Source organism: Semicossyphus pulcher, unplaced genomic scaffold (genome assembly GCF_022749685.1).
Source record: "Semicossyphus pulcher isolate SPU_LCO1_2020_fin unplaced genomic scaffold, fSemPul1.0.p SCAF_13, whole genome shotgun sequence".
In the NCBI taxonomy this organism is placed as follows: Eukaryota; Metazoa; Chordata; class Actinopteri; order Labriformes; family Labridae; genus Semicossyphus; species Semicossyphus pulcher.
The window spans coordinates 25494779-25513664 of record NW_027211637.1 but is presented as its reverse complement, the minus strand read 5'-3'; the positions used below and the strand labels follow the sequence as shown (position 1 = coordinate 25513664).

The window sequence follows — 18886 nt, the reverse complement described above, 5'->3', positions numbered from 1 at the left end:
TGATCCTCTTTTTTATCATCATATGTTTTTAAAATGTTAATAAGAAGTGGATTAGTCATGAGAGTCATGAAATATTTGTGGCAACACAGTTTTCAGAAAAATAAATTACAGACAGCTTGTCTGACTTGAGTCAGTTTATACAGAGCAGAGTGAATGTAGGCAGCAAGAAGTGGAAAGTATTCATTTTTCTACTTTATTTTCCTCCATGGACATTATGAATATGAAGAAATGCAGAGCATGTGCATCGAATCTAGTACTCAGGTACAGAACAGACGGACATTGATCTTTTTGCCAATAAACAAAACATGGGAGTTTAAAACTGTGCAGACTCTATTCCTTTGATTTGGGGACATTTATACGGGAGCCAGGAGCGGCTGTGCTTTCAATTATTTATTTTTTTAATGCTGTTATTTTAAGATCACAAATCCATTATATTTTTGTCTCAAGTAAATAAGCTTATCTCGAGCCAATGAGATAATCAACCCCTTCGTTAGAAGAAAACAAAAGGTATTTCCTCTTATTGCTTATGTAACCAGAGATGAGAAGTCAGATTGAGGAGTATCCATTATCAATCAACACGTCAGTCTGTAGTTAAAGGTGAAAGGTCGAGGTGAAATGAAAAATGTCATTTTAATCCTTTTAGATCACATCCTCTGTAATATTGTGCATCTATTTGACAATATAGGCCAAAAAAATACAGAAAATCAATTTCTTCTTATATCAAAATCCGATAATTTTTTCTTCTGGTAAAACTAAATTTCACGCGTGCTTACGTAAGTTAGCACCAAACAATTTCAACCAATCAATCTGCAACATTTAGCCGCAGAGCACCAAGAACGCTCGGTCAGTTAGCTAGCTACTGCGCTGTGGAGAACGTCTGTCTACGCCCACTTCTCAACGATCAAATCAAATCCCTCTAATGATATGTCCCGCCTGCACGGCCTGTTTCACTCGGAAATACGTCACGATACGGAAGCTAGATACTCTCGAAATGCTGTTTCAGCTCGACTTTAAATCACTGATCAGATATGAATTCTCCAGCCCATTCCAAGTGACCAAGTACTTATCACCACTGAGTTATTATTGTAGCCCAAACCATGTTTTTCCTCAACTTAACCAAGCAGTTACAGTAGTAAGAAAACCGTTTCACAATAACCATGTGTTATAAAGGAAGATTAGGGGTGACCATGTGTGAGATGCCCCTTATGAGTCCATATGAGACACCTTGACAAAGCCTGTAATTTGACGACCTAGAAGGAGAACAGGTGGTTATCTTGCAAAATATACCGTTTGTTTTTCCTTGATAAGAAGATAAATTAACTAAATATCTTGAAAAAACGTAATTATCTCAATATAACAACATACTTGTTATCTTGAGATTAAAAAAAGAATTGCAAACCCAGCTTTTCTTGGCTTCCAGACATTTCCTTGAATTTGGTTTAGCTCAGTTGGTAGAGCAGGCACCCCGTGTACAGAGGACACAGTCCTCGACACACTGATCGCAGCTTCAACACCCGGTCTGTGACCATTTGGTGCATGTCTTCCCCAACTCTCTCCTTCCCACATTTCCTGTCTCTCTACAAAAAAAGAAAACATTTTCCTTGAATTTACTCAAAACATTAACGCCCTTTGACCTGTTCAAAATGTATCAATTACCTGAAAAAAAAGGCAAAATGTGTGGTTTACATCCTCAATTTATACATCAGAGATAACGCCTATAACTGTTGATTATGTTGAAGGAAAAACGAGGCCCGGTGCGTATGTATATTTCCAGCAGGACAGCCTTTATCGCAGTTCTGATCTAAAAATACAGCCTTGAAGTGGGCGTGTTAGCAGGACATTAACATGCACCAGACTTCCACCGATCCAGTCCTGAAATGTGCAGAGAGAGAGAGTTCTATATTTCTGTAAAGGATAAACAACAGCTGAATGAATTGACTTTTGTTTTACTGAATTTATGATGCATATCTTTTCTAACTTGTTTGGACAGAAGCAAGTGAAGACTAACACTTGCGTCTGTGTCGGTTGCTCTCATAACACTGCACTGCATCGTACAATAATGATGTACAGATTGTATTATCCGTGTGAATACTCGTCTTACAAAGGACCTTTTGTGTGTTGACTGAAATGACTCAGCTGTAACCACTAACTATGGCGTGGAGTATCATGGTTACAAATTACAGATTTATTACGCAAGATAGCTCCGAGCTTTCAGGGATCTTTCCAGTAAGGTCTGACTAGTTGTTAAACCAATAATTAAACAGAAGAACAGCTGTTAGAATTTAAACTTAAATGGAAAATAAAGAGTGTGATCTATCTGTGGTGGAGCAGCGCATGTTTCATATTTTAGGTTTCAGTTTGTCTGACTTTATTTCCAGAGAAACGACATTCACTTAGTGTTCAAAACTTTTGCTTACCCCATCTTTGTAGTTCTTACTGAATAAAATGGACTTCTTTGTGAAACACCTTCCGTCTGCCTGTAACGTACATGCAAAAGGAATGAAAAGGTGATTTACTGTACGATAAAAGCACAAGTTTGAAGGATGTTTCCTCTGTTCTTGGAAAATAAAACAAGCATCTGTTCTGTCATTTTTTAGTGTGCTGAAATTTAATTACGCATTAATCATAGACAAATGGGAATGCTATCATTAAACAGTGAGATGCAATCATCCAAAAGGAAGAAAAGTAGCAGTTTGTGTTAAAATTACTCTTTTAATGTGTTTCGAGTAAGGAACAGACCTTTTACAACATCCACAGCTTGTTACACACAACTCCTTCAAATTAAGATAACCACAAAGCCCATGATGTGCCTACAAACCTTTTTTTTTTGGGGAACAAACCATGCGAGTTCAGAAACCTCTTATAAGACACCAAACATTTTTCTAACATCACTTCTTTTGGCGAAAGAAACAAAACGTCAAGTTGTGAACATTTCAGCAATAGTCGTTTACTCTTATAAATTAAAGAATTGACGCTGCAGAAAAGACAAAGAAAATCCTTGATCTGCAGAGATCTGTAGGCTGTTCATGGCAATAATGTGCTTGATTCATGAATCCCTGTTTATAAACTATTCCATACTTTGAATTTAGCCCGATGACGAGTATCACAAAGGGTGATTCATAGAAATATCATTGTGTCAAACAACAATTTATTCTTACTTTTACTCAAGACAAGTCATTACCCGCAAATCAATACAATTTTAAGTGTAAAGGCCACAGAGCCACAGGAATGAGTTGATTAAATATTCATGACACTTATCTAAAACCTGGTCCTGATGGCTGACACATTTTGTCAAATTTAAGTCAAATAACAAAAAGAAAACACCATAAAAATACAAAGCAGAATATGACAAAATACATGGGATGGCCTATGACTTATTACTGTATGGAACCTAAAGAATAGGATGAAGGATAAAGTTTTAAAGCAAGTGACGTAACACAGTTTGATTCTAAATGGAAAGGAGAGTGAACTAGTGAAGCTATAGACATAGGTCCTATGCAGGGATCAAGAGCAGGAATCTTCTGTTAACATATTTCCTCCATGTTCCCGAGATAGGAGTCAACCTGCAGCGACAAGAGAAAGGGCGCGGTGATTAAGGAGGAGACGCAAAAGGGGATTAGAGACTGAAGCTTGTTATGCACATACTACTTAATCTCAAAACACCACTGGGTAAATTACAACAGCTCACTATAAAGTGTACTGTACATGTGTAGCAATAAAATGTATTCACAGTGCTGTCACTACGAGATACTCTAAAGCTACGCCATCTTCACAGCACATGCTGCACATAATCGTGGTGATGGTAATGAATATTTAAGAGACTTCTCACCCTGAAATCTGAGTGGAATTTAAACAAAGTCGAGTGCACAAGTTTCAGACTTCCAGGCTTATCAGCTCCACATCAAAGGTGAGGGTGGCATTTGGTGGGATGATTCCTGGATGCCCCTTGGAACCATAGGCATAGTCTGGTGAGCAAATCAGCTTTGCCCGCTGACCTACACTCATCTGTGGAGGACAGGAAAACACACGTATACAAGTGCTGAAACTATTAAAGTAAGTAGTACACACCGCATCCTAATAAAGCGGACTGATACGGCCTTCGTAATGTTGGGCGGCTACGGCTCAGTGGTAGAGTCGGCCGTCTTTCAATTGGAAAGTTGGTGGTTCAATCCGCAGCTCCCTCAGTCTACATGTTAAAGTGTCCTTGTGTCCTTGGGCATGACACTGAACCTCAAATTACTCCCAGTGGCATAGCCATCGGTGTGTGAATGTGATGACTGATTGACAGTTAGGCACTATAGGTAGCAGCCTCTGCCATCAGTGTGTGAATGTGATGACTGACTGACAGTTTAGGTAGCAGCCTCTGCCATCAGTGTGTGAATGTGACATGATGTGTAAAAGCAGCTTCGAATGGTCGGAAGACTAGAACAGCGCTATACAGGCCAGCCGACAGTCCATTTACCATTCAATGTCCATAGTTTACATTTACAGAGATAAAACAAGCTCCTCACCTGGGCTACTCCTTCTTCCCATCCACGAATAACCTCCTGTTTTCCAATCTTGAATTTGAAAGGCTTCCCTCGGGACCTCGAAGAGTCAAACACTTTCCCGTCTGCCAGTGTGCCTGGTTAAAAACCCCAAAAGGACGTAAAGCTGATGAGCAATGAGCTTTTGTTAAGGATGAGCCCAATTTTCGATAACAAGCAGTTATGACAACCTGATTCATAACCACATTTATCTCTGCACCTTTGCACTGTTCATTGCACTAGTGTCTCCCTTCTATAAGTGTTAGTGTGTTTATTAAATAATGTATCAATATATTTATATTAATACTGTAATATATATTTGTATCCATAGGCCTGTATATAGTAGTTTTTAGTGACTAAGTGTCTGTGTTTCCTTATCTAACCTGTCCTTGTCTATAAGCTTAGTATGTCAATTTGTGTGTCTGTACATTGAGGGTTAAGAAGAGTCAAACTCCTTGTATGTGCCTACATACTTGGAGTTTACAACTGATTCTGATTCTCTAACTGTCACTAACAGCCTGGAGCTAGGTAGCTAGCTAGCCAACATTAGCATCATGGGTCGATTAGCAAACTGACAGACAGCAGCTATAAACAGTTAGCTCGGGAAAAAAAGTAAAATAATTTAACTTCAGTCCTTAAGTCTTTTTAAAATTAACGAGCAAACATCACAAGTCGGCGAGAAAGTGCAAGGCTTCATCATCACATGATATTAGCACACGCTAGCCTAACAGTCACAACAAGCAATTTGTTAAACAGGGCATTGGAGGCTAGCTAGCTTCAATGCTAGCAATTAGCAAACACCCGTTTAAACAATCTGCTTCCGATACCTGTCTGGTCCACCATAACAAGCAAACAACAGGCTTTCACGCCGCTAACGAGATGCACGTTAAGACAACGCTAAGTTAGCTCATAAACACAACATTTTGTGTCCAAATCTTTGAGCTTCTCAGTAGCCTCAACACCAGTTCAGCCTCCGCACTCACCGACATAGTGCACCACGACACACTGCCCCTTCTTTGGGAATGTCCGTCCTGAAAAACGGGGAGAAAATAGAGAACGTGTGGAAATTAATGAACCACACACACTGTGGATTAAATAGAGTATAACGCTGTTAAAATAGTCGATAATTCCCACCATCGCCTGCAGTTATGGTCTCAATTTCTACTCCCATTTTTTCGCTCTTCGGTATCCTTCCTCTCGACCACCCTACAATGCGAGCGGAAGCTGGAGGCAGGGGCGGCCTGCTGACGAGCGGGTGGGTATACATGGGGGAAATTAAGGCATTATTATTATTAGAAATATATTATTGCTATCTTATTTGGAAACTTTGTGTGAACGTATATAATCACGCATATTATATAACGTGTCAAAAAACCTAAACCAGATTTATTGAACAAATATCAGATTTTCTTTTTTAATCTTTTATTTTTTACCAACAAACAACAAGTGTTTGTTGAGTAACATGATTGTTTTTTTGGTCACTCAGGGACAACAGCAACTAATAAAATAATAAAATAAAGAAATACACAACATTAACTTAGAATCACCTTTTAATATTGTGAAGTGTTTAGCAAATAGTCACCTATTTACAAATCCATCCATACACAGAAACTATAAATTAGCCCACACACATTAGTTTTATGGGGCACAATGTTCTGTAACCTAGCTAAGCACCTAACTTTTTGTTAAAACACATCTTGTCTACACTTAAAGCTCCTGTGAGGAACTTTCGGTTTGTATTGATATTGGTGCCCCCTGTAGACAAAGGCGTACCTCTTTGCTTTTGGCTGATTTTTTCAGTCCTTTTTCCTTTCCTTCCTTCCTTTTTTCTTCTGTTGCCTACAGAAGCCCTAAGCGGACGTGCATCCATACATTTTATTTACTACATTTTCCCGTGATAATGAGTTATTTCTGGTCCTTTTGTCAAGATCTCGACTTATTTTTCTTGTTGTCTTGGAAAACAAAGCTGGCTTTCCCGTTATAACGGATTGCTTTATCTTGTAATCTCAGGATAACAGAGCTCGTTTCTCATGATAACGGGATAATTTTCTGGCGATCTAGAAAACAAAACAACAGGCTGGTCACTGCTATTGCCCACACTAATGAGGTAAGTTAAGCCTGTTTCTATGTTTGTTTTCTATGTTTCTTTTACAACTGTGGGGCGTTACGGTGGTGCTGCTCGTGATAAGGTAATAAATAAGTCGAGATCTCAAGAAACGACCAAAAATAACTTGTTGTCACAGGAAAATGGAGTAAGTATGGATGCATGTCCGCTAAGGGCTTCCATAGACAAGCACCTTACTTCTTGTTAAAACAGACATCTTGTCATACACTTTGTGAATTAAACAAATGAGATACAAAATGTTAATTAACAAACTTTAGAGGTGCTTGTAGCAGAGTGTGTCACATTTGGGCAAAGCAGGGCCAGCTGTTTCTCTGTTGTCAGTCTTTATGCTAGGCTAACACACTGCTGGCTGCAAATTTGTACTTAGTGTGCAGGCATGAGAGCTCTCAGCAAGAATGTAAAATAAAAGGTACCTCCAAAAATGTAAAACTATTGCTTTAAGGTGTCTGACTACACCCACGACACTTTGGATTTCACATTTGCCCTGCCAGGGAAAGAACTAGAATTGTTCCTGCTGGAATTTCGCCCCAGTTTTTCTTCTCCTGAGTGCTGGATCGTGCTGAGTCTCTGCTTATGACATTGAGGATTTTCATTTGACTGGACAACTGCTTCAGGCCTGCCGTACTCTCCAGACGGGATCTTTGACACATTTGAAAGGACAGATGACTTTACTGAGCATCTCTTATAGTGACTGTAACAACACTGCGAGGTATTTGTCTGCTGCTGCAGGATCGCTGGCTGCTCTGTGTTTTCTCTTGAGACTGATGAGGGTGTTGTAGCGTCTGGCCTGGATGAAAAATGAAAACAAAAAATAAAATTATTATTATTTTCATCATATTATGTTTGTAAAGAAGATGTCGGAAAAATATACATTTTAATGTCCCAAAGACAATGTATGCATATCTTCCAAATTAAGTTCGGTACTTAGACTTTCTGTCGCATAGCAGCTCTTCATATTTAGTTTATATTTTACTGTTAAAAGTTGCTTTGCGTACTCAGATCACTTAGTTTATCAATTAAGGGTCTGCGGCAAATATATTTTGGGAAAACGGCTTTTTCATTTTCTTGCCAAACTTTGGACAGAGCCAGGCTAGCTCTTTCAACCTCTGGTCTTTATGCTAAGCTAAGCTAAGTGGTCCCTTGCTGTCGCTGCAGTTAACATACAGACATGAGAGCAGATTCAATTTTGTCATGCAACCTTTGGCAAGGAAGTGAAAAGGAATAGGTCATAAATTACCAAGCTGTTTCTTTGGTATCTTATTTACTTATAGCTCAACGGCATGTTGTGAACATAACATTCACATAATCACGTTTTAGGTTTAATATGTCAAACTTGATAGCTGGCAGTGGCTTATTTACAAATCCAGCGGCTACAGAGCATCATTATCATTAATTCTGAGAAATGTTTCTGACCATGCAATGAATGTTAGTCCACCACTTACTGTCTTTTAGCTAATTTTTGGTACCTACTAGCTCTTTAGCTGCTAAATGCTCAATTGTGTTCACCAGGTATTCTCTACCTGTATCTTTCTGTTGTTTTGTGCTTAGCATGTAGTGTTTAGTGGGGTTTTTTCTTAGTTTTTTTGTAAGAGAGCACTGAGAGTTTACCAATACTTTAAAGTCGTGAGTGGCATACTAAACAATGAGCTAAAACTCACTTTACAAGAGTGTAAAGTTGAAGGCAAATTGACACATTAATTGTCTGTAGGTTCATCACAACAAATTACGTTTTTACATTTTAATTTGACGCATTATTGTTCTAAAAAAATAAAACTTATATACATTTTTTATTCATCTCTTGAGAGGATATTTATTGCAACTTACTGATCTGTGGTCAGCTCTTCCTGGGGCTGCACACGGTGCCTCTCCTTGATTGGATAGTAGTGAAAAAAGACCATCCCAATCAGCAGTAGTGCAATGGGAACTGGTGAGAACAGCACTATCAGAGCCGTCACCACTCCATCACCATGGTTGCACGCACCTGCTCTGTAGCCTACGAACCTGCAGACAGGGAGAAAACAAAATCTGACAGACCCACAAATGGGCACACACAACCATCCAAGCGTGCAGACGGTAGATTGACTTACTGTAATGTCATGGTTGAGATCCCAACAGCCAGGCCTCCTGCCAGCTTGCTGCAGAAGGCATAACAGGAGAAAAACAGAGGCTCCAGGTCTCTGCAGGACGGATGTTTCACTGCAAAGTCGTCCACCACATCTGGCAGCATCGACCTGTAACAGATGCAGAACTAGCTGACATATCAGGTATCAAAACCGCATGTCGATTTCTATGTAAAACTGACCAGTCAACTGCTAGAATATTCTGGCCAGGGTCAGGTGGAGGTGATGTGAATGATTCATGTGCGCCGCATTCAGCCCTGACACTGATTCGATCTGACAGGGGCCTTCGAGAGGACGGAGAACTTTGTGTCTCAGCAGGGAACTGACTCACCAGGGTAGCAAGAATATGGTCGCCACGCTGAATCCCATCAAAACGCACATAGTCATGAAAACTGGCAGGTTACTGGGGACACAGGCGACTATAATCACAGCTGGGATGAAAAGCTGAGAGGGACAAAACCAGGGGTGAGAAGGAGACTGAAGGTGGGAAAATCACTCCAACCATCGAGATTATTGTACATGGATGAATCTGAGGTTTCTTACTGATAGTCCGATGAAAGCTGTGGCCTTTTTTCCTACTCTCAGGAGAACCATTTGCCACAGAGGAACTGCTATGGAGCCAGAAGCCTGTGGAAATATTGAGTTTCATTTGAAATTCAGAATCTGTCCTGAAAAATTTATCAGAAGGCTGTTGCACACAGAACGGCCCTGCTTGCACTAATGCCATTATGTCAGAAGCATGAGTGAATTACTTCCTAAATTTGAGCTTGTTTTGTCATTGAAGTGATAAACTTTATTGTGCTTTCTTGAGAAACAAAAGACAGATTTCTCAAGATAACGGGACAATTTATCATGAGAAAACAAAATTGATAACTGATTTACTTGTCATCTTGAGACAACAAATGTCCTTTTTCTCAAGTTAACAAATCAGGATCTCAAAATAATGTCTTTATCAACATCTTCTCTAGAAGAGTGTGTGTTTTTAGTTAGTCTTATCTTACCAGTAGAACCAGTAGGAGGTGCTGGAACTGGGCTCCAAGCCCAGCTGCGTGACTGCAAAAAAGTGCAAAATTACCCAAGGACATCTGAAATATGGGACCAAAAATAAAATTATGTTTTGTTTCAATAACAGCATATATAACATTTAGTACATGCACAACTTTGGGTGCCTTATAAATAGAAAAAAACCCAATTGTAATAAAAATAAAAAAATATGTAAAATATATCTTTATCAAAATGAAAAGAGTTAGTAAAAATAATAATTACAATATACAACAAAACAAGTCAAACACATTTAGTCAGATGTGGAGAGTTTAACATTAGCGTGTGCTGTCCTATAGCTGGGATGAGAGTCTGTATCAGTGGGGGTCCAAGGCCATATTCATGAGGCCTGCTTGAACCTCTCTGTTTTTCATCTGAGCCGAGTTTAGGGAGAATGTAAAACAGCCGCTTTGAGCTTAACTGTACCTGAAATGCAAGTGCACTGAACACGAAGCCGAGCACCAGTCTCTGGTAGGGAATGTGACAAATCAGCATCCTCAGCGAGGTCAGATAGGAGGGTCGTTCTTTGTCGTCAGAGCAGAGAGGAGCTGAAAATACAACCAAAACTATGTTCAGGAGGGGCAGTGAAAAAAATTACACCTATTAACTTCAAGTAGTTAAATAAATAATATTTTTGAATATTGTTTTAACACTGACTGTCTGCCATTTTTGAGAAACCTACCCCGCTGTTCCTTCACCCCCAGAAAGAGAACCAGGCTGCTCAGGAAAAACAAGGCGCCCATGACCAACGCTGAAGTCAGGAAAGCCTTCTCCTGGGAGTTACAATTCACACATTAAGCATTTAAAGATAAATAATACATAATTGTTCTGCCAACAACCCTACTTCCACTTTATAGTATTAAGGCATTTTTATCTGCGCGTAGATGTTCATTAATGGTGATTTTAACTTGTGCCCAAAGAAATAGTTTGATAAATACACAATACACGTTTTTTAACTAAGACTTAAAAGACATTTAGCGATTGATATCACTCTAATATCTGTCCATGATGAAGTTGGAGCTAATGGGCAGTTAGCATATTAGCATAAAAAGCTATAAGCCTGACTCAATCAGCATACAATCTCTCGGTTTTAGCTCGGATAATACAAACAAGCTAGGTTTTAGTTACAAGCTAATTAATGAGCTTAAGTGCTGGTAGGTGGATTTACCTGCTACCCACAGACAGAGCCAAGCTAGCTTTTAATCTAGTGTTTATGCTAGGCTAATCTAATTATCTGCTAGCTCTCATCTCACTCTTGGCATAAAAAGTGAATATTTTGTTAAATGATACACCTTAATTATTCATAACCCTCCTTTATGACATAAGCTACAGGGTTTAAATTAACTGTTACAGTTTCTGTTGGCTAAATAACAGTACATAACATCCGCTTTCTTGCTAAGAGTTAGAGGAGAATTAGAGATTGATACCACTCTGTCCATTATCTGTCCATTCAATATGAAGTTGGAGCTATTGGGCAGTTGGCTTATTAGCGTAAAAAGCAGCTAGCATGACTCAATAAAACTAGCATACAGAAATTCAGTTTTAGCCAAGATTATACAAATAAGATAGTTATAGATAACTACAGCCTTTTGTTAGCTAGGCTCGCTGTTGCTGTTGTTTTTATGCTAGGCGAAGCTAACTCTGCTAGCTTTGTTTTCATTGTTAAAACTATATTGGCATAATCCAATCTTACTCTTAGATACCGAGATACCTCCTATAAATTCTCAAGTAATTCTTACTTATTTGTCTTACATAAACACCCTTTATGTTGAATGGAGTTTTACTGTCATGGGTTGATTTTGCATATACACTTATGTTTGCTAGTTTCATTAAAATCCAACCTGAAGTTGTGAAAAAAACAACTAAATCCAGAGGACACACACGTGAACACATAACAATGCCTTTTGTTGAGCTAAGACCAGTAAATTACAGGGTAACAGGATCTCCCTGGGACCGTGTCAGCACAAAGCCAAAGCAGCGCTGCTAGGCTGCTAAAGAAGTATGAGTGTTATCTCAGCTAGCATGACCAGTTTTATCTAAGAGTTTAAATGCAGCATACCGTTTCCTTAAGAGACGCAGTTTGTGGGGAATTTGTGCTTTGAGGTGTTTCATGAGCCTGGTCCAGATGCTGGCAGGCCTCTTGTTTCTCTGTGTTGTAAACAGCTACAACTTGACCCTGAATTACTGAAGCCAACAGCATTGCCAGCATCTCCACACTCATTCCTGCCACAGAAGAAGAAGAAGAAGAAGGGGACAAGGACTGTGAGGCAAACCCTGGTTTACATTATTTTAGGCCTGACCAGGGATAAGGGATCTGTAGTCTTACTGTAGGCTGTGGCAGAGTCTCTGTCTCTGTGATCTCCCCCCAGGAACATGTTGAGTGAGAGGAAGGGGACGTTGTAACACTGTTAATGGACGACAGAGGAAAACATGAGCGCTGTGAGACTCAGTAGCCATGGTGACACAGCTTGGAGCAAGATGGTGGCAGACACAGTGACATGAGGAAGAGGACGAATTAAAGGCCTTTAAAAATACTGCTATTCTTTATATTTCACTTATATTTGAACTTTTATTTTGTGTAAGTTTTATTTTTGTAGCCCTGTGTTAAAAAGTGCACTAATGTATTACCACTAATAAGTGCTTAAATCATCAAGAGATATATTCTATTTGACATTATTTGATTGTTAATGCTGACGTAACTGACTAAGGTGGAGATACTTTTAACTACTTTATACACAGTTTAGTCTAGCAGTCCCCAACCTAGGGGTCCGGTCCCTCTAAAGGGTCATAACATAAATCTGAGGGGACATGAGACGATTAATAGGAGATGGAGGAAGAATACAAAAACAATCTGACACACAGATGTGTTTTCAGTTTCAGATTTTCCTCTCATCTTTGTGGTTTTGTGAATTGTAGGATATTATCTCATCCTACGGTGGCCCTGAGGGTCAAAACAACACTTCACAATACACAATAACATTTCAGAATTTGGGAAGTGTCGTGTTATGAAATGTTGCTGTGCTGCGTTTTGACCCTCAGGGCCGCCGCAGTATTTCTGGGCCACAAATAGTTCTTAAAATAAAAATCATCTGAGATGTTTTTAGAATGGAAATCTTTCTTTGGTTGAACTGCTGACAACAAAAGCTATATTATGAAATGTGTGACAAGGGCCCCGAAGATGACACTGCTTTTTTGAAATTGTACAGTATTTTATAAGTTGATCACAATCTTTATTTCAAACGCAACTTAAACCTGCAGGTAAATTTATTGGAGTTAAGAGTGCAATCTTTCCCTCTGAAATGTAGTGATGTAGAAGTGTAAAGCCTCAGATCATACTGAAGCACAGTACACAGTAATGTCCTTTTCCACCAGACCGAGAAGTACCTTTAAGCGCCACTTCCTCTGACTTACACTCATGAGGGTCTCGAACAGGCAGGCTGCGGTGAGGAACCACAGCACGCTGAGGGCCTGAGACACAGAGCCACGAGGAACAAACCACAGCAGCAGATAGGACAGGACAGCAAACGGAGTGGAAAGAACAAGCCTGGGAGACAAACATGGTCGAATTCAGCGCCTGGCGAAATTCAAGATGAAGCCTTTAAACATGTGGCTCCAACAACCAACCAGGGAGTGAGTTTGCCGATGGGCGTCCACTTGCTGCGGCTCACCAGATATCCAACCAGCGGGTCAGTCACGGCATCCCAGGCCCGGCTCACGAACAAAATCATGGAAACATAGAAGGCCTCCATCTATCAGACACTGAGGCGCTTTATTTTGAAATTCAGATAACAACATAGGTTATATTTTTGTGTGTGATCAATCTTACCTGCACAACATCCAGGAGAAATATCTGCAGGGAAACACTGATAGCCACTGTGGTAATCTGATATGGGACCCCACCCACAGCATAACACAGCTTCCTGGTCACAGGAATCCCCCCCGACCCCTGTGAGGAGCAGACAGTGCAGACGCCATTTATGACCTTTTGTTTTCACGTGATAACAAGTCAATTATCTCATTATCCTGAGATAAAGCTTGTTTTGTCGAGATAACACAATAATTAACTTGTGATATGGAGATATCAGAAGACTCGCTGCTTCCAAAAAACACAAACAGGGTTGCCAAGACAAAAAAAGATCAAGTACTTTTGGGGTGTGTTAGAGGAAAGTGGGCCAATCCATGGAGGAAGAACAGAGAGATTTCATAGTGCAGTAGTTTTACTGAACTGAACATCTATAACTTTAGTGCTCGACCCAGCCCCAATCCCAGCTGTCATTGGGCGAGAGGCGGGGTACACCCTGGACTGATCGCCAGTCAATCACAGAGACAGACAACCTTTCACGTTCACACCCACGGGCAATTTAGAGTCACCAATGAACCTAACCTAGCATGTCTTTGGACTGTGGGAGGAAGCCAGAGTACCCGGAGGGAACCCACGCATGCACGGGGAGAACATGCACTCTCCACACAGAAAGGCCCACTACGTCCAAACCGGGATTCGAACCAGGAACCTTCTAGCTGTGAAGTGACAGCGCTAACCCACCACCGTGCAGCCCTCAAACTTGACAAAAGAGTGAAAAAGAAAGTGACTTTTCCCTGGTGTTTTATAAGATTATTACAAACAGCTGATGTGCATGGAAGTCTATGATCAGGTGTGAATGACCGGAAAGATCTGCAGTAATGTGACTGCTTTGAATATTAACTTCATTCTAATTCTAGTTTTGTTGATCATCACTGAAAGAAAAAAGATTCAAACTTGCCCCATTTTTAGATCTATTTATGTAAAGAATTAATTAAAAAAATTAACATCAGAGAAATGTATAAAATGATGTTTAAGCTCCCACAAATTGTACATTAAAAATCTTTCTGTTTTTAATGCAAACGCATAAGAAAAACAATTCAACTTACCGTCTGTGATGAGTGTCTGTCAGCAGTCTGTTTTAGCAACCGACTCTTTAATGTCTGTACTTGATCTGTAAAACTCTTAAGACAACTCATCATTCAAAGTTACACAGATAAATGCCACATGCAGATGAACGGCTACAACCTTTAACTGCCTGAACTGTTCCACGACAGCGCTCCTCTCTTCATGCACACACAGCTTGTGACGAGGCGACGCTGGAATCTGGTCGAACGACTCCTTAATCCGTGAAAGTGAGGAGCTCTAATCCAGCCCACCTGCTCACACTTACAGAAAGAATGAATGAACTGCCAAACACATTATTTATGTGGAGAAAATAATGATGCATATTAATCATAATTGTATGTATTTGTTAGAAATAATTGACTGTGGCTGAAGGTTTGTTTTAAAGGCCTGATATGAACTTGATGAGATGCAACTAACAAACACGCTCTTCTCTCGCAGATTATGATGAATGCAACATTTGAATATCTTTCTTCGAGCTTGTGCAGGATTTTAGAAGATGCACTTTGAATCTGAATTTTATCTTTATAGCATTCCTGCTTTTCTAATTATGGCGAGTACTTCCTCTGAGAAGAGAAAATAAGACGGACAGGCGGGAAACTCAGAAATCACAGACGACCTTGTTCTTAATTCTGAGTACGGGCTGCTCTGACCTCTTGTGGACCAGCAGTGAAACTTTCCTCCGTTAAAAGAAGCCTGTCCATCCAGTTCTTCCACTTAATGACAAGTGCATGATCAGCAAATATGAAGAGTAGCTTCAAGGCACTTTCACTCATAACATACACGTATAGGTATGTCTAATGTGCACTTAGACTTGAACTTAGACTTAGACTTGAGTTTGAACTTCAGCTCTGATCCCTCTGAGGAAATGTATGACTGTTTCTACAAAATAAAGAGTACTAAACACGATTCTTGCATCATTCGTCTTTAATGCTTTCCGTTCACAGCCTCAGAGTGTGATCGTGACCGGAGACGACGTCGAAGGGAAAAGTCAAAATGACAAAAGAAAATTGAAACTTAAAAGTAAAATAAAGCTCGTTCTGCTTTTCCAAAACAAATGTTTTAAAATGAAAATAAAAAAAAGAACAAAAACATCCAATCAAAACAACAAGAGAATTAAAGGAAAGTGAATTACGTTCAGACAAATTGCATCCATCACTTTATCATCATATCACATACTTCAGTTTAATCGTGGCGTCCTGTCACTGTGTGGAATTATATTTCTACTTTGTTTTCAAACTTATTCGAGTCCATTTAAACATCATCCTATAAATCTGTGCTCTTATTCACAATGTCCTTAGCATGTCTGAGTCCATACAGCCATTTAATCACTCTCGCATTCCTCTCAATAACAGAAACACCATAAGGAGCGCGCACTGCAGCATTCCCAGCATCCTCCTCCTCCTCATCGTCTTCCTCCTCCCTGCCCGAGCCTGCAACCTCCGACCCCGGAGCGCTCACGCTGCGGAAACGGGCCATTGACACAATGTCAGAGCTAGATCCAGTCCACTCCTGCAGGTCTGCCGGGTCCAGACCGCACAGGTTGAAGAAGCGCTCCAGCTCGGTGCCGGCTCTGGAGAAGCGGTCGCTCATGTCCGACTTAGACCGGGTCAAGGAGGGGCGTTTCCTGGAGCTGGAGGAGGACAAACGGGTGATCGCAGGAGAGGACGGAGGGAAAACAGGTATGCTTAGGAGAGGTGAAGCAGGGGTATCAGCTGGAGAGGAGGTGGGGTTGTCAGGTTTAGATGGAGCAACGACAGGTTTCAGCGGAGACGGACTTGTTGTTGTTATTCTAGGGTGGAAGAGACGCAGGTGTGAGGCAGCCGGGCGGAGTGGAAACTGGGAGTGTAGAGGCTGGAGGGGCTGCCGGATGAACCGAGGGGGTCTGCAGGGCGTTCTCACAGGGCCCGCCTGAGGCATGACGTCCACTCTGCGAACTGTCCCTGCAGCTGGAGCCCCGGAAGAACCAGGACTCTCTACCCGCGCAGGTCCAGAAGCTTTTAATCTCACTTTAGCTGGACTGGACCAATCAGGACGAGGAGGGGGGCACGGCCTTTCCTTTTTCTGTGGCGCCCCTGCAGGTGCAGGACGAGTAGAGCCGCCTGCACAATCACCGTCCTCTGCGTTCACACCGGATTGGGGTCCCTCATTCACTCCACTGATGAGGTTACTCAGATGCTCCAAGTCGAGCTGGACTCCCTCCTGCTTTGCTTTAGTCGGTGTCGGGGCTTTCCTGGTGGGCCGCAGAGCCGAGCTGGGGTTCAGCAGAGGTTTCCGCACTTCAGGAGGCTTGACAGGAAGCTGTTTGGAAAGCGCCACCTGACTTTTCACATATTTGGCCTTGTCTGCTTCCAGCCTCTCCACCGCACTTTGCTTCGGCCTGCCCGCTGCTGTCGGGAACTGCCGGTAGAAGTCTGGACCCACCGGCCCCTTTGGGCGCAGGCGTGGGGGTGTAGCAGCGACAGCAGTCCTTGCTTGTTGCCTCACAGGGCGTTGGACAGTCTCAGAAGGCATTTTGAAACCCGTTAATGTTCTTTGGTCAACCTAAAAATGTATGTCCTTGATTCTGCAGGAATTGTTATCCTGTGTTTGTAGCTCTGGAAAGCGGTCTCATGATGGGCACCATTCCATTTTTGAAGTCCTCAGCTCCTTGACATTAGGACGCCCTGAGGAAAAGAGACATCAGATCAGTCAGGAGAACATTTACCGTCAAGGACACGCAAACATCTCTTCTCCAGAAACTTCTAGCACTCAAAAACCTACACCCATAAACCCTCCCTTTCTTTCAAACCGCAGCCAATCAGCCTCTTGAACCCCTCTCCGTCTTACAAGTTCATTGGCTGCCTGCAACGACGCATTCAAACAATTACTCGCAGTCATCCATCTCTCTGCAGACAAACGCACAATAAAACTGACACTCAGTAGACGGCCTGTTGAAAAGAGTGGCAGAAACTTGTGTGCGTGTGAGGGGGGTGATGGGGAAGTGGATCAGGACAGCTGTCAACGAGCTATTGTCTGGAGGCGATACAGAGCAGATCGCACACACACCAACAGCTGCTGTGGCTATGGGAACAATGACTCCTCAACTTTAAATAAGCGAGAAGTTATCAGGGTTTGTTGTGGGGATTTTCAAAGTAAAAGTCCTAACAAAGAGGCTAGCATCTGTTAACCCTTCTCTCTTATAGGCCTATCACTGTGTTGAAGGTCATATTAAGGAACTTGATAACTACAGACACCATTTCTGCACGTCTGTACACACTTAAGATACTGTGTGTGCTTGAACAGTCTGCATCTGCCGGTCACATTCTCTACATATTTGCCATACCAGTCTGAGCCAGGCCAAGCTAGCTGCTGATAGAGCTGTGAATCTTTCTGTACCTCCATTTTTACCTGCCTTAAAATCCTCCCAATAACATCATCTTAAAGGCAGCCAGCACCCTGATGTATGTCATTATGGAAGCAGCAGGCTGGTGTGTTACAAACCAAAGAGGAATGTCAAGAGGTGGGTCAGGCAAACTAAAATAGAGCCTCTAATTTGGTGTTTCTGAGTCAGGTGCGAACATGTTCTGCCTTTGATAGTGATAATGACAAACATGGAAGCAGGAAGCTAAAGAAACTGAAACAAAAGACGCAGGTAAACAACAAAAAAAAGTCCCACATGCACTCAAGGCCTACTCACTAGTCTTGCCCTGACAAGCTCAGGCCTGCTTGTATGAAGGTGTAGCTCAGTTAAGTCTCATCATGTTTTTTTCCTGCTATTTCTACAGAAAACTCACCTTCACAGTCTGTTCATCTCCTGAGCCTCTCCTTGGTTTCTTCTTTTAATCCACAAACACACCGTGCTGTCCCTGCTGAGGAGCATGTAGGTGAATGTGGAGACAAACCTGTTTGACAACTCATGTGTGCTCCTCCTGACTCCGCCCCCCTTCCTCCTGATTGGTCCAGTCGCGCTCCTACAAGGATGTAAAGGAGCTTTTTTTGTGGTCACGTGATCCGTCCATTGTTTAACGCTGCCAGTTGGAAGATGATAAGTGGTATCGTAAATCAACTACACTTCGTGCTGACACACTGTAAGCCGATCAAAGGTCCTTGTTAAGTGTTTTTAAAGTGTGGAATAAAGTACACAAGAAAGGCAAACATTTGACGCATT

General features: G+C 41.4%; 3 protein-coding genes across 3 annotated transcripts; all 3 read right to left on the bottom strand.

Moving 5' to 3' along the window:
* Positions 1 to 2692: 2692 nt before the first annotated feature.
* LOC138590178 (peptidyl-prolyl cis-trans isomerase FKBP1A-like) lies at positions 2693 to 5755 on the bottom strand. Its single transcript, XM_069660759.1, has 5 exons — positions 5661 to 5755; positions 5510 to 5557; positions 4512 to 4624; positions 3830 to 4005; positions 2693 to 3563 (listed from the first exon to the last, which is right to left on the bottom strand). Exons 1-4 carry the CDS (start codon positions 5695 to 5697, stop codon positions 3874 to 3876), a joined length of 330 nt encoding a protein of 109 aa, XP_069516860.1. The 5' UTR covers positions 5698 to 5755; the 3' UTR covers positions 2693 to 3563; positions 3830 to 3873.
* A 1346-nt stretch (positions 5756 to 7101) lies between these two features.
* mfsd2al2 (major facilitator superfamily domain containing 2a-like 2) lies at positions 7102 to 14810 on the bottom strand. The gene is made up of 14 exons (XM_069659649.1): positions 14721 to 14810; positions 13639 to 13758; positions 13437 to 13561; positions 13224 to 13356; positions 12139 to 12217; positions 11872 to 12035; positions 10495 to 10585; positions 10239 to 10360; positions 9773 to 9856; positions 9315 to 9398; positions 9103 to 9215; positions 8739 to 8882; positions 8476 to 8652; positions 7102 to 7438 (listed from the first exon to the last, which is right to left on the bottom strand). The coding sequence occupies exons 1-14, from the start codon at positions 14808 to 14810 to the stop codon at positions 7102 to 7104; spliced, it is 1863 nt and encodes a 620-aa protein (XP_069515750.1).
* Positions 14811 to 15688: 878 nt separating this feature from the next.
* fam110a (family with sequence similarity 110 member A) lies at positions 15689 to 18590 on the bottom strand. The gene is made up of 2 exons (XM_069660451.1): positions 18513 to 18590; positions 15689 to 17402 (listed from the first exon to the last, which is right to left on the bottom strand). The coding sequence occupies exon 2, from the start codon at positions 17248 to 17250 to the stop codon at positions 16003 to 16005; it is 1248 nt and encodes a 415-aa protein (XP_069516552.1). The 5' UTR covers positions 17251 to 17402; positions 18513 to 18590; the 3' UTR covers positions 15689 to 16002.
* Between the last annotated feature and the right edge of the window lie 296 nt (positions 18591 to 18886).